Here is a 15,650-nt window from a genome sequence, read left to right as displayed (position 1 = left end):
TTGAACCCATGGCTCCATTGAGTTCTAGTTTCCAGGGCAGCAAAAAGGAAGCCCTGTCTCTCTTCCTTATGACACTCTTTCATATCTTGATCCTTGGCCCTCATCATGTCTCCTCTCAACCTTCTCTTCTGCAGGCTAAATAGATCCAGCTCTTTAAGATACTCCACATAGAGCTCATTCATAGTCTCCAGAACTTTGATTCTTTTAGTCACCTTCTTCCTCTGGACACTTTCCAGCTTAGAGTCAACATTTTGACTGAACTTCTTGTAATATTCTAACTGCATTTCAACCATTTCCCCTAAATAATATCTTACTGTCCATCCCCCTCTTCATTCTCAATGTTCTTATTTTACCCATTCCCTTCTCTACATGAAAAGTCTTTACTTCTGCCAGAGTTTTCAGTTCATTTATTCCAATCCATTCTCAATATTTTCTCAAACATTACTTAAATAGAAAATTGAGTATTTTAACATGTTTCTCCCATTGAAGTGGACTCTCATAGACTTTGACTATCTGCCTCCTTGAGATGTTTTTGTAATGGATTATTGTACAGTAAGGGTCCGGGACTAGATGATCTTTGGGGTCCCCATCCTACTTTATGAGCCCTTTGGAGGCAGATGAGGCAGGAATGATGCAGGGACAAGGTTTATAGACTTTGGGAAAGCATCTGGAGCTTAGTTTCTCCTCCTCCAGAGATTAGAATTCAAAACAATTGATTCAATTTGCAAGAAAGAAGATTCTGACACAAGTTTGGAAATAACTTTGAATTGTACAATCATAGAGTTAGAAAAGACCTTTAAAGGCCATCCAGTGCAACCCCCTTCTGCCAAGCAGGAAGACACAATCAAAGCCCTCCCAAAAAGTGGCCATCCAGCCACTGCTTTAAAAGCAGAATTCACTTCCTGATGATAACAGCAGTCCTACAATAGAATAGATGGAAGACTCGCCTTTCAAACAGATTTTGAATGGCTATTTTTAAACTGAGGTTTAGTGGTGTGAACCCAGCACAACACTTGAGTCCAGTAATACTATATAGGCATGTTTATTAAGGAAAGCAAGTACAAAGGTTAAAAAGGCACTTCCAAAAGGGTCAGTAGAATAGAAAATACAAAATAGCAGTAATCCAAAAATAGGAAATACCAAATAGCAGTAATTCAAGAATGGCAAAGTAAATAAAGTCAAGAGAACCAGAATCCACACTAGCTATTCAAACTAGAACCCATAAACCCAAAAACAGGAACTTCTTTCAAGGCAATCCCTTACAGGGACAAAGACATGAGCCAGAACAGGAAACTTGAATCATGAACTTGAGGGCACAGGCAGGAAAATCATTCTTTAGCAACATTGCCTCCTCTGAGAGGCTTGAAGTCCAATTTAAGACCATGCAGGCACCCATGACATCATGCCGAACACACCTGGACTTCAAGGTCTTCTCACGGATTCTGTGAGAATATATAGTTTGTCTGTTTTTAACTCCCTCCATTCTCAGGCCTAATCCAGTTTCCTGGGAAAACTCCTCATCAGCCCAAGGACTTTCACTTCCCCCTGTTGCTTGGGAACCAGCACTGAAATCCAAAACATTGGCCTCCGCTGCCTCAACTACCTGCAATTCTCTCCAATCTGAGCCCTGCAATTCTCTCCGATACCACACAGATGCCTCATTTTGAAACCCAACATCCCCCCATCCTCTGACAAATCCTTGATATGATAGCCATGTACAAATATGTGAGAGGAAGCCACAGGGAGGAGGGAGCAAGCTTGTTTTCTGCTTCCTTGGAGACTAGGACGCAAAGGAACAATGGCTTCAAACTACAAGAGAGGAGATTCCATCTGAACATGAGGAAGAACTTCCTGACTGTGAGAGCCGTTCAGCAGTGGAACTCTCTGCCCCGGAGTGTGGTGGAGGCTCCTTCTTTGGAAGCTTTTAAACAGAGGCTGGATGGCCATCTGTCAGGGGTGATTTGAATGCAATATTCCTGCTTTTTGGCAGAATGGGGTTGGACTGGATGATGGCCCAGGAGGTCTCTTCCAACTCTTTGATTCTATGATTCTATGCTATGCTACAACATAAATCTCCAAAGCAACAGGGCTGGACTAGATGGCCCTTGGGAGTCCCCTTCCAACTCTGTGATTCTGTATTGCTATTCCTTTATTGCTTCCACACACCAATCTATTCCTGATGCTCAGCCAAAGAATGGGCAACATTTCCTCTGGACTCTTGCCCAGAATTGGAAAGGCATGGAAGCTGTCCAAGAACAAGCAATGACATAACAAAGGAGAGTAATTTATATTACGCAGGTTTTTACTTTGGTCATTTTTGTGTGTTTTGTGTATTATCTCGGTGGTCCTGGTAAAGATTAATAACAGCAGTCAGTGGGATGGGAGATCCACACTGAGTTTAAGTCTGAACTTGAAAGGTGATCTTTAGTGTTCTGAACTTTTCTTGGAGATAAAGCTTAGCACTTTGGATCATTCCTTTAAAGCAGTGTTTCTCAACTTGGGGGTTGGGACCCCTGGGGGGAGGTCGTGAGAGGGGGTCAGAAGGGTCGCCAAAGACCCATCAGAAAACACAGTATTTTCTGTTAGTCATGAGATTCTGTGTGGGAAGTTTGGCCCAATTCTATTGTTGGTGGAGTTCAGAATGTGTTTTGATTGTATATGTACTATAAATCCCAGAAAATACAACTCGCAAATGTCAAGGTCTATTTTCCTCAAACCCCACCAGTGTTCACATTCACACATATTGAGTATCCGTGCCAAGTTTGGTCCAGATCCATCATTGTTTGAGTCCACAGTGCTCTCTTGGTGTAGGTGAACTAAAACTCCAAAACTCAAGGTCAATGCCCACCAAACCCTTCCAGTATTTTCTGTTGGTCAAGGGAGTTCTGTGTGCCAAGTTTGGTTCAAGTCCATCACTGGTGGAGTCCAGAATGCTCCAACTAATCACCTCTCAACAAAAGATTGCTCCAGGCACTGCCAGGCCATCAAATGATAAACAAGGTGGTCAGTTGAAACATTCACATCTAGCTCCAGCAGACAAGAGTTCTTTGTCCCACCCTGGTCATTCCACAGATATATAAACCCTTTTTCCTAGTTCCAACGGACCTCACTAGCTCTGAGGGTGGTTGCCATAGATGCAGGCGAAACATCAGGAGAGAATGCCTCTAGAACATGGCCATATAGTCCGTAAAAACCTACAACAACCCAGTGATTCCGGCCATGAAAGCCTTCGACAAGACATAGGTCTGAATTATTGACCCCATAATGCATAATAGCAGGGTCTTTAATAGGATGCATCTACATTGCAAAGTTAATGCAGTTTGACATTACTTTAACTACTGTGGCTCAATATTATGTCATCCAGGGAGTTGTAGTTTCACAAGGTTTGTAGGTTTCTCTGTCAAATGTGCTTGTCCCCCACCACACTACACTACAGATCCCATGTTTCTTAGGCATAGAGCCACGGCAACTAAAGTGGTGTCAAACCGCATTAATTTTGCAGTGTAGCTGCACCCTTCGTGGCAGTTGGAAAACATCTCCCTCTTGGCTTATATGTAAACATTCGTATGCTGGTTGTCAGTGAATGGGTGGAGCACCAATTGCTAAAAATAACGCTTATGAACATTTTCCTTCCTTTTAAGCATTTATGAGAAGGGAGAAGTGATTCAACTGGGAACTTTCAGAGAAAGTGGTCAACACCAATTTGCATATGATTATGCAAATCGCTCAAATGCATTGGCTCCTGCACAGAAAATCAATGTGTGTGTTTTTTTAATTAATGCAGGGGTCAGCTCCTTTTGCTCAAACATTTGCTCAAAATGCCCCATTTTCTCTCCAAGAGCATGTGTTGCGTGTGGAAAACACACTTTCTGAGCACCCTGAGTGTGCTTTCTGTGTGTGTTTTTGTACCCTTTTCTTTTGTACAAATGTAGTTAAAGATCTTATAGGTTCTTGTGGGTTTTTTCGGGCTATAGGGCCATGTTCTAGAGGCATTCTCTCCTGACGTTTCACCTGCATCTATGGCAAGCATCCTCAGAGGTATTGAGACCTCACTACCTCTGAGGATGCTTGCCATAGATGCAGGCGAAACGTCAGGAGAAAATGCCTCTAGAACATGGCCCTATAGCCCAAAAAAACCCACAAGAACCTAGTGATTCCAGCCATGAAAGCCTTCGACAATACAAAGATCTTATAGTTAGCATCCCTTAATCAGTGCATTCAAATATCAATGAATAATGTATTGTCGAAGGCTGGATTGTTGCAAGTTTTCAGGCTATATGGACATGTTCTAGAAATATTCTCTCCTGACATTTTGCCTGCATCTATGGCAGGCATCCTCAGAGGTTGTGAGGTGTGTTGGAAACTAGGAAAATTGGGTTTAAATATCTGTGAGCTTTACAGCCCAGTGGAGACTCCACCTCAGACATCAGAAGAGCTGCAAGGCCAAGAACAAGCCTTGAGAGTCAAGACAAAGATCCACCCAGAGGAAAAGGGTTCCATCTGAACATGAGGAAGAACTTCCTGACTGTGAGAGCCGTTCAGCAGTGGAACTCTCTGCCCCGGAGTGTGGTGGAAGCTCCTTCTTTGGAAGCTTTTAAACAGAGGCTGGATGGCCATCTGTCACTGGTGATTTGAATGCAATGTTCCTGCTTCTTGGCAGAATGGGGTTGGACTGGATGGCCCAGGAGGTCTCTTCCAACTCTAGGATTCTATGATTCTATGATTCTTGCCAGACATCAAAGGAACCACTGACCGCAGAGGGAAGCTGATGAGGAAACACAACCTACAAACCATCTACAGAAAATCCAACAAATGCTCCGTTCAGCAAAGGACAAGAGGGATCCTCTCACTTCTGCAGGAGTCTCCCGTGTACCAAGCAGCTGTGGACAAGTCTCCAGAGGGACCACCAAACGCAGCAGCATTGCCCAAACACGCATCAAGGAACATGAAAGGCATGCCAGACTACCTCAACCAGAGAAGTCAGCCATAGCAGAGCACCTGAGGAACCAACCTGGACACAACATATTATTTGAGAACACGGAAATGCTGGACCACATTCACAACCACCATATTAGACTACACAGAGAAGCCACTGAAATCCATAAACATGTGGACAATTTCAACAGAAAGGAGGAAACCATGAAAATGAACACAATCTGGCTTCCAGTATTAAAAAACTCTAAAATTACAACAGCACAACAACAGAGAGGAAACAAACAAAGACATCTAATCACCTCTCAACAAAGGTTTGCCCCAGGCACAGTCAGGCCATTGTATGCTAATCAAGGTGGTCAGTTGAAACATTCACACCTAGCCCCAGCAGACAAGAGTCCTTTGCCCCACCCTGGTCATTCCACAGATATATAAACCCTTTTGCCTAGTTCCAAGAGATCTCACTACCTCTGAGGATGCATGCCATAGATGCAGGCGAAACGTCAGGGGAGAATGCCTCTAGAACATGGCCATATAGCCCGAAAAAACCTACAACAACCCTATCTACAGACCCACTAAGGAAATCCAACCAATGCTCCATTCAGCAAAGGACAAGAAGGATCCTCTCCCCTCTGCAGGAGTCTACCGTATACCATGCAGCTGTGAACAAGAAGTCTCCAGAGGGACCTCCAAACGCAGCAGCAATGCCCAGACACAAATCAAGGAACATGAAAGGCACTGCAGACTCCTTCAACCAGAGAAGTCAGCCATAGCAGAGCACCTGATGAACCAACCTGGACACAGCATATTATTTGAGAAGACAGAAATGCTGGACCACTCCAACAACCACCATGTCAGATTACACAGAGAAGCCATTGAAATGCACAAGGAGCATGTGGACAACATCAACAGAAAGGAGGAAAGCATGAAAATGATCAAAATCTGGCTACCAGTACTAAAAATACTCCAAAATTAAAATAGTAAATAAAGAACAAAACTTCAACACAGGGAAACTCCAGACAAGAAACAATTTAGGATAGATAATCACCTCTCAACAAAGAATTCCCCCAGGCAGTAACAAGCCACCCCTAAAAACTGTCAGGCCATCAAACGTGAATCAAGGTGGCCAGTTGGGACATTCACACCTCCCTCCAACAGACAAGAGAAAGAAGGAGGAAAGAAAGAACAAGGAAGAGAGGGAAGGAAGGGAAGGGAGGAAGGAATGAAAGGGAAGATAGGAATGGATGAAAGCAGGGAGAGAGGGACAAAATGATGGAAGGAGGGAAAGGAAGTGGGAAAGAATGGAAGGAAGGGAGAGAGGGAATAGTGAGAGAGGAAAGGAAGGGATGAAGGAAGGGAGAAAAGGAGGAAAGTGACGATACGAATGGATGGAAACAGGGAGGGAGGGAAAAATGATAGAAGGAGGGAAGGAAGGGAAGTGGGAAAGAATGGAAGGAAGGGAGGGGGGAAGAATGAGAGAGGAAAGGAAGGGATGGAGGAAGGGAGAAAAGGAGGAAAGCGAAGATATGAATGGATGGAAGCAGGGAGGGAGGGAAAAATGATAGAAGGAGGGAAGGAAGGGAAGTGGGAAAGAATGGAAGGAAAGAAGGAAGGGAGGGAGGGAAGAATGAGAGAGGGAAGGAAGGGATGGAGGAAGAGAGAACAGGCGGAAATGGAAGATACAAATGGATGGAAGCAGGGAGGGAGGAAAAATGATGGAAGGAGGGAAGGAAGGGAAGTGGGAAAGAATGGAAGGGAGGGAGGGAAGAACGAGAGAGGAAAGGAAGGGATGGAGGAAGAGAGAAAATGAGGAAAGCGAAGATACGAATGGATGGAAGCAGGGAGGGAGGGAAAAATGATGGAAGGAGGGAAGGAAGGGAAGTGGGAAAGAATGGAAGGAAGGGAGGGAGGGAGGGAAGAATGAGAGAGGAAAGGAAGGGATGGAAGGGAGAAAAGGAGGAAAGTAAAGATATGAATGGCCGGAACAGGGAGGGAGGAAAAAATGATGGAAGGAGGGAAGGAAGGGAAGTGGGAAAGAATGGAAGGAAGGGAGGGAGGGAGGAATCAGAGAGGAAAGGAAGGGATGGAAGGGAGAAAAGGAGGAAAGTAAAGATATGAAAGGATGGAAACAGGGAGGGAGGAAAAAATGATGGAAGGAGGGAAGGAAGGGAAGTGGGAAAGAATGGAAGGAAGGGAGGGAGGGAGGGAAGAATGAGAGAGGAAAGGAAGGGATGGAAGGGAGAAAAGGAGGAAAGTAAAGATATGAATGGCGGGAACAGGGAGGGAGGAAAAAATGATGGAAGGAGGGAAGGAAGGGAAGTGGGAAAGAATGGAAGGAGGAAGAAAACAAGCAAAGAAGGGTGGAAGGGATGAAGAAGGAAGGAAAAAATGAGGGAGGAAAGGAAGGAGGGAGAGAGAGAGGAAAGAAGGGAGGCAGGGAGGAAAGAAGAAAGGAAGATGGAAGGATGAATGATGGAAAGCGGGAAAGAAGGAAAGGAGGTGGGAAAGAAAGAAAGAAAGAAAGAAAGAAAGAAAGAAAGAAAGAAGAAAGTTGGAAAGAATGAGGTAGGAATGGAAGGGAAGGAGAAAGGAAAGGAAAGGAAAGGAAAGGAAAGGAAAGGAAAGGAAAGGAAAGGAAAGGAAAGGAAAGGAAAGGAGGCTGTCAAGGCATCCACCGGAGGCAACCTCTCTGCTGTCTCTGCTGCCTGTCCAGTTCCAACAGCCCAGAGGAGGAGGCTTAATTGTGTCTCTCATTAGTGGGGGAGAGGCAGGGAGATAATGAGCTGCCAGAGAACATTAAGCCCTTCCTTGCGGTGGTGCAGACGTTGTTGGCGGATGGGCAAGGCGCCCTGGAAGCTTCCTCCTGGGAGGCCGGACCGAGGGCCTCATCAGGGCTTTGTGGCACGGCTGTGGTTCTCCCAGGCAGGGCCGCTTCCTTCCTGAGCATCGCTGACACCCTGAATATGTGCCAGGAACTGTCTGAATTGCAGCTAATTGGCGCATTGGGGCGACCTGTGCCCACGGCTGAGCCTGACATCCTTTGGCTAGACTCTGGCTTTCAGGCTCTTCTGGCAAAGTCAGTCGATTTGCACAAGAGTGCGTTCAAGGTCACAGAGACTGAGCGTGGGGAGGGATCTCTCAAGGCTATCCAGTCCAACCCCATTCTGTTGATGTTGGACACGAATTTAGGAGACCCTGCTGAAGCAGAGGCCAGCCAGACCCAAAAAGAGGGTCTGGCTAGACACCTGGCGAGACAATAAGCACCCAGAAAGAATTTTCCCTATTTTTTCCCAAATAAATCTCACCAAGTTGAAGAAAATGCCACCGAGTTATTTCATTCCAGTTGGAAAGGATAACACTTGCAGTAATCTGCCAACAAAACTGACATACCCACTGGGCAAAAAGATACAATATATATATAGCCCTCAGATTCAAAAGTGTCCTTGGCAAAACTATGAATTCCCTGATCTTGAACTATCTTTTACAGAATCCCAGGGGGGGGGGGGGGTCACCTCCGACTTCACGGAAAGGGAGGGAGGGAGGGAGGAAGGAAGGAAGGAAAGAAGGAAGGAAAAAAGAGAGAATGGGGAGGGAGGGAGGGAGGGAGGAAGGAGAGAGAAAAGAGAGAGAGAATGTGGAGGGAGGGAGGGAGGGAGGGAGGGAGGGAGGGAGGAAGGAAGGAAGGAAGGAAGGAAGGAAGGAAGGAAGGAAGGAAGGAAGGAAGGAGAAAAGATAAAGAATGGGGAGGGAGGGAGGGAGGGAGGAAGGAAGAAGGAAAGAAGGAAGGAAAGAAGGAAGGAGAAAAGAGAGAAAATGGGAAGGGAGGGCAGGAGGAAGGGAGGGAGGGAGGGAGGGAGGGAGGAAGGAAGGAAGGAAGGAAGGAAGGAAGGAGAAAAGAGAGAGAGAGAATGGAAAGGGAGGGAGGAAGGAGAAAAGAGAGAGAGTGGGGAGGGAGGGAGGGAGGGAGGGAGGGAGGAAGGAAGGAAGGAAGGAAGGAAGGAAGGAAGGAAGGAAGGAAGGAAGGAAGGAGAAAGAGAGAGAATGGGGAGGGAGGCAGGGAGGGAGGGAGGAAGGAAGGAAGGAAAGAAAGAAGGAGAAAAGAGAGAGAATGGGGAGGGAGGAAGGAAGGAAGGAAGGAAGGAAGGAAGGAAGGAAGGAAGGAAGGAAGGAAGGAGAAAAGAGAGAATGGGAAGGGAGGGTGGGAGGAAGGAAGGAAGGAAGGAAGGAAGGAAGGAAGGAGAAAAGAGTGAGAGAATGGGAAGGGAGCGAGGGAGGGAGGGAGGAAGGAAGGAAGGAAGGAAGGAGAAAATGGTAAATGGGGGAAACAAAGAATGCTGGGATGGGGAGTCACTTCTCAATGCCAAACCCTTGCAAACCTGGGCATTCTCCTCGCTGTTCTAATGGAATGCTCCATTTCTTTTCATATGTACTTGCAAAGTATATTTCAAAGTATACAATGAGAGTTATTACCAATTATTATGATTATTTCTCTGGATCCAAAGTTGGCCTCCTTTTAAGCTCCAGCATCCTGCAGGGCCTAATAGGTACACTCGGTACAATGGCTCTCCCGATGTGGTCCTGGGAGCCGGTGTGCGCTTATTCATATCACACACACAATGCGTCTACACTGCAGGATGAAAGGGTCTGGATTCCTTTCTTTCTTTGCTGGCAAGTTCTGACCTATGTCTCCAGATTGATTACCTATGTATGTGCAAAGATGTATTACCCTGTGTTCGGCTGACTTTTTTGGTTTACGGATTCGATGAGGCGTCTACACTGCAGGATGAATGCCGTTTGACACCGCTTGAACTGCCATGGCTCAGTTCTATGGAGTCCTGGGAGTTCTAGTTTGGTAAAGCACCAGAACTGTTTGGCAGACAAGGTGAGAGACCTTGTAAAACTACAACTCCCAGGATTCCATTGAATTGATCAATGATAGTTAAAGTGGTAGCAGAGGAGGTGAGAGACCTTGTAAAACTACAACTTCCGGGATTACATCGCATTGATGAATGATAATTAAAGTAGTGGCAGAGGAAGCAAGAGAACTTGTAAAATTACAAATCCCAGGATTGCATGACATTGAGCCATGATAGTTAAAGTGATGGCAGAGGAGGTGGGAGACCTTGTAACACTGCAAATCCCAGGATTGCATTGGATTGGGCCTTGTTAGTTAAAATGGTGGCAGAGAAGGCGAGAGAACGTGTAAAACTACAACTCCCAGGATTCCATGGCATTGATCAATGATAGTTAAAGTGGTGGCAGAGGAGGCAAGAGACCTTGTAAAACTACAATTCCTAGGATTACATTGCATTGATCAATGATAAAGTAGTGGCAGAGGAGACGAGAGAACTTGTAAAACTACAACTCCCAGGATTGCATTGCATTGATCAATGATAATTATAGTAATGGCAGAAGAGGTGAGAGAACTTGTAAAACTACAACTCCCAGGATTGCATTGCACTGATCAATGATACTTAAAGTAGTGGCAGAAGAGGTGAGAGACCTTGTAAAACTACAGATCCCAGGATTGCATTGCATTGAATTATAATACCGTAGTTAAAGTGATGGCAGAGGAGGCAGGAGACCTTGTAACACTACAACTCACAGGATTACATTGCATTGATTGATTATAGTTAAAATGATGACAGAGAAGGCAAGAGGACTTGTAAACCTACAACTCCCAGGATTGCATTGCATTGAGCCATGATAATTAAAGTGGTGGCAGAGAAGGTGGGAGACCTTGCAAAACTACAACTCCCAAGATTGCATTGCATTGATCAATGATAGTTAAAGTGGTGGCAGAGGAGGTGAGAGACCTTGCAAAACTACAACTCCCAGGATTCCATGGCATTGATCAATGATAGGTAAAGTGGTAGCAGAGAAGGTGAGAGAACTTGTAAAACTACAACTCCTAGGATTCCATCGCATTGAGCCATGATAGTTAAAGTGGTGGCAGAGGAGGCGAGAGACCTTGTAACACTACAACTCCCAGGATTGCATTGCACTGATCAATGATAATTAAAATGGTGGCAGAGGAGGTGAGAGACCTTGTAAAACTACAACTCCCAGGATTACATTGCATTGAGCCAAGTGGTGGGAGAGGAGGTGGGAGGTCTTGAGAAACTACAACTCCCAGGGTTCCATCTCATTGAGCTATGATGACTGGAAATAATAATAATAATAATAATAATAATAATAGATCTTGGGTGTGCCTCCATTGCAGTTTGACGCCACTGTAATTCAATCCTGTGAGCCTGCTTTGCCTCTGATGCAGGTCAGGATGGCCCTGGCTGATGAATGCCTGTTGCTTCTCTTTTGCTTCCCAGGAAAGAGTGTACGTCTACCTCCGGGATGGAGACGCGCAGCTGACATGCAACGACCCGCCTCATGAATTATCCCAGGAAGGAAAACTCAGGTTAGTGACACTCATTGTGCCTGCATCCGCCTGGAGAGAAGAGAAGGGTGGAGCAGGAAAGTTGGGATGGAGACTCTCTTCCCTTTGCCATTCTAGGAAAGAACGAGAAGACCAGACCTGGTGAATCCACCTTTATTTAGGGAAAGAATTCTACAAAGAGACCCCCAAAGGCAACCCAATCCAAGGCCCTTCTGTCAGGTGGGAAGGCACAGTCAAAGCCTTCCCAACAGATGGCCATGCAGGTCTCCAGGGAAGTAAGGACTCCCAAGCTGCAGCATATTCGTACAGCTCTGATCTCCAGCTACTTCTTTCCTGCACTTTGAATCCTTTACCCTATTGTGTTCTAGTGGAATGCCACAGGGTTTGGTCCTGGGCCCGGTCCTGTTCAACATCTTCATTAATGACTTAGATGAAGGGTTAGAAGGCAGGATCATCAAGTTTGCAGACAACACCAAATTGGGAGGGATAGCCAATACTCCAGAGGACAGGAGCAGGATTCAAAGGGATCTTGACAGATTAGAGAGATGATTGGCCAAAACTAACAAAATGAAGTTCAACAGTGACAAATGCAAGATACTCCACTTTGGCAGAAAAAATGAAATGCAAAGAGACAGAATGGGGGACAATGCCTGGCTCGAGAGCAGGACGTGTGACAAAGATCTTGGAGTCCTCGTGGACAACAAGTTAAACATGAGCCAGGAATGTGATGTGGCAGCAAAAAAAGCCAATGGGATTTTGGCCTGCATCAAGAGGAGCCTAGTGTCTAGATCTAAGGAAGTAATGCTCCCCATGCTCTATTCTGCTTTGGTTAGACCACATCTGGAATATTGTGTCCAATTCTGGGCACCACAATTCAAGAGAGATATTGACAAGCTGGAATGTGTCCAGAGGAGGGCGACTAAAATGATAAAAGGTCTGGAGAACAAGCCCTATGAGGAGCGGCTTAGGGAACTGGGCATGTTTAGCCTGAAGAAGAGAAGGCTGAGAGGAGATATGATAGCCATGTATACATATGTGAGAGGAAGCCACAGGGAGGAGGAGGGAGCAAGCTTGTTTTCTGCTTCCTTGGAGACTAGGACGCGGAACAATGGCTTCAAACTACAAGAGAGGAGATTCCATCTGAACATTAGGAAGAATTTCCTGACTGTGAGAGCTGTTCAGCAGTGGAACTCTCTGCCCCGGAGTGTGGTGGAGGCTCCTCCTTTGGAAGCTTTTAAGCAGAGGCTGGATGGCCATCTGTCAGGGGTGCTTTGAATGCAATATTCCTGCTTCTTGGCAGAATGGGGTTGGACTGGATGGCCCATGAGGTCTCTTCCAACTCTTTGATTCTATGATTCTATGATTCATTAATGACTTAGATGAAGGTTGAGAGGGCAGGGTGGTCAAGTGTGCAGATGGGACCAAATGGGGAGGGAGAGCGAATACTCCAGAGGACAGGGTCAGGATGCAAAAAGTCCTCAACAGATGAGAGAGATGATTGGCCAAAGCGAACACATTGAATGTCAACAAGGACATTCAACTGTCAACTGTCCTAAATGTTTACAAAGCCTTCACTGATGCATATCTATAGATATAGATGGATAGATAGATGCATGAGAAGTAAATAGACATAAGTCTCTCCTAAATAATTACAAAGTCTCTCTTGGTCCATCTAATCAAATACCCATCCATAGTACCCATATATCTATCTATAGATATAGATGGATAGATAGATCAATGGACAGGTAGATAGATACATATATGCATGGATGGAGAGATAGATAGACATGAGTATCTCCTAAATAATTACAAAGCCTCCTTTTATCCATGCATCTATCCATCTATAGTACCAATAGATAGATAGATAGATAGATAGATAGGTGGATAGATAGATAGATAGATAGATAGATAGATAGATAGATAGATACTATGGATGGATGGATGGATGGATGGAGAGATAGATAGACTTGAGTATCTTACGATACGACACTTGGGCAGAAAAAAATGAAATGCAAAGATATAGGATGAGTGAGGCCCGGCTCCACAACAGTCCATGTGAGAAAGACTTCGGAGTCTTCATGGAGAACAAGCTGAACATGAGCCAAGAGTATGATGCAGCAGCTAAAAAGGCCAATGGGATTCTGGACTGCAGCCAAAGGAGTCGAGTCATGCTTTTGTCAGACCTCTTTACCTATCCATCAATCAATCCATCTATCTATAGTACACATATATATTCATAGATATATAGATAGGTCAATGGATGGGTAAATAGATAGATGCAAGGATGGAGAGAGAGAGAGCTGGATGGATGGATAGATTCATGGATGGAGAGATGATAGATAGATAGATAGATAGATAGATAGATAGATAGATAAATAGATAAATAGATGGATGGATGGATGGATGGAGAGATGGAGAGATAGATAGAGAGAGAGAGGGGGGGGAGGGATGGATGGATGGATGGATGGATTCATGGATGGATTCATGGATGGAGAGATGATAGATAGATAGATAGATAGATAGATAGATAGATAGATAGATAGATGGATAGATGCATGGATGGAGAGATAGGTAGATAGATAGATAGATAGATAGATAGATAGATAGATAGATAGATGGATGGATGGATGGATGCATGGATGGAGAGAGAGATAGAAGCATGGATGAATAGATGATAGATAGATGGATAGATGGATGGAGAGAGATTGAGATCTCCTAAATCAGTGGTTCTCAACCTGTGGGTCTCCAGGTGTTTTGGCCTACAATTCCCAGAAATCCCTCCCATACATTGTACCCATATATGTATCTATAGGTATAGATGGGTAGATAGATCAATGGGTGGTTAGCTAGCTAACTAGATGGATGGATGGAGGGAGGAAGAGATAGACAGACAGATAGACAGATAGATTGATAGGAGTATCTCCTAAATAATTGCAAAGCCTCCTTTTATCCATGCATCTATCCATCTGTAGTACCGATAGATAGATAGATAGATAGATAGATAGATAGATGATAGATAGATAGATAGATAGATAGATAGATAGATAGATAGATAGATAAGACTAGATGAATAAATATGGATCAATGGATGGGTAGGTAGGTAGGTAGATAGATAGATAGATAGATAGATAGATAGATACTATGGATGGATGGATGGATGGATGGATGGATGGATGGATGGATGGATGAATGAATGGATGAATGGGTGGACGGATATATCAGTGGCTGGGTAGATGGATGGCTAAGCAGTTAGATAAAGGCCCCTTCCACACAGCAGTATAAAATCCACATTGAACTAGATTATATGACAGTGTGGACTCAGACAATCCAGTTCAAAGCAGATATTGTTGAGTGCCTAGATATGCTGGGTTACATGGCTGTATGGAAGAGCCCAAAGATACAAGGTGCATCTACACCGCCAATCTAATGCAGCATTGTACCACTTTAACTGCTGTGGCTCATTGTTGTGGAATCCTGGGAGCTGTAGTTTTGCAAAACATTCAGCCTAATCCCCAAATAGTGACTCACCAAACTACAGCTTTCATGGTTTCATGGCATTGAGCCGTGGAGGTTAAAAGAAGAAGACAACAGTAAATCAGGGCAGAGTCCAATGAGTGGAAAGAGCAGGGTTGCAAAGACAGCCCAAAAGGCCAATGCAATTCTAGGCTGCATCAATAGGAATATAGTCCCATTCCCCCTCTATTCTCCTTTTTCTGCTCTGAATTTTTGCAAAACCAAAGCAGGGCTGGGCTGGCTACCAGGCAGCATCTGCTCCCGCTTTGCGCTTCCAAGGAAGACAAATTGTCAATGATGGCATGACAGTTAGCACATGCAAAGCCATTCCCGATGCCTCTTCGGCTACAATGACAGAACGATGCGGCGCCTGGTTCAAGCCAGGGCTGTAAGTAATCCCATCTGAAGGGCGGCAGCAGCTATCGATTCATCAGCGGAGAAAGTGAAAATGTCCACGGGAACATGATGATGATGATGCTGTCATCCCTTTCATTACGCTCTAACAGAGATTTCAATCTGCAGCGAAAGGTGTCAGCCGGCTTGCTCCTCTGATAGAGTGGAGGAGATCTGGTAGCAAGGCCCTCCTTTGCAAAAAGAAGAAGGAAAGGAACAGGGAAGGAAGGAAGGAAGGAAGGAAGGAAGGAAGGAGGGAGGGAGAAAAGGGAAGAAGGAAGGGAGGGAGGGAGGGAGGGAGGGAGGAAGAAGAGAAGGAAGGAAGGAAGGAGGAAGGAAAAAAGGAGGAAGGGAGAAGGAAGGAGGAAGGAAAGAAGGAAGGAGGCAGCGAGGGAAGGAGGAAGAGAAGGAGGGAAAG

The 15,650-nt window shown here is 45.1% G+C and overlaps 1 protein-coding gene across 4 annotated transcripts in view; it reads left to right on the top strand.

Annotated features, from left to right (window-relative positions):
• The window catches only part of PDE2A (phosphodiesterase 2A), a 505,312-nt gene that overhangs the window by 341,469 nt on the left and 148,193 nt on the right, over positions 1-15,650 (top strand). For all 4 annotated transcript variants that reach the window (XR_010909616.1, XM_067466418.1, XM_067466420.1 and 1 more), the window contains one exon: positions 11,259-11,347. Coding sequence is in view for 3 of the 4 variants with exons in the window: in XM_067466418.1 (XP_067322519.1) it covers positions 11,259-11,347 (89 nt within the window). In the remaining variant the exon portion in view is untranslated. The remainder of the gene's footprint in view (positions 1-11,258; positions 11,348-15,650) is intronic.

Source organism: Anolis sagrei, chromosome 3 (assembly GCF_037176765.1).
Source record: "Anolis sagrei isolate rAnoSag1 chromosome 3, rAnoSag1.mat, whole genome shotgun sequence".
Classification (NCBI taxonomy): Eukaryota; Metazoa; Chordata; class Lepidosauria; order Squamata; family Dactyloidae; genus Anolis; species Anolis sagrei.
Note: the sequence above shows the minus strand (reverse complement) of the source record. Positions and strands in the feature narration are given on the sequence as shown.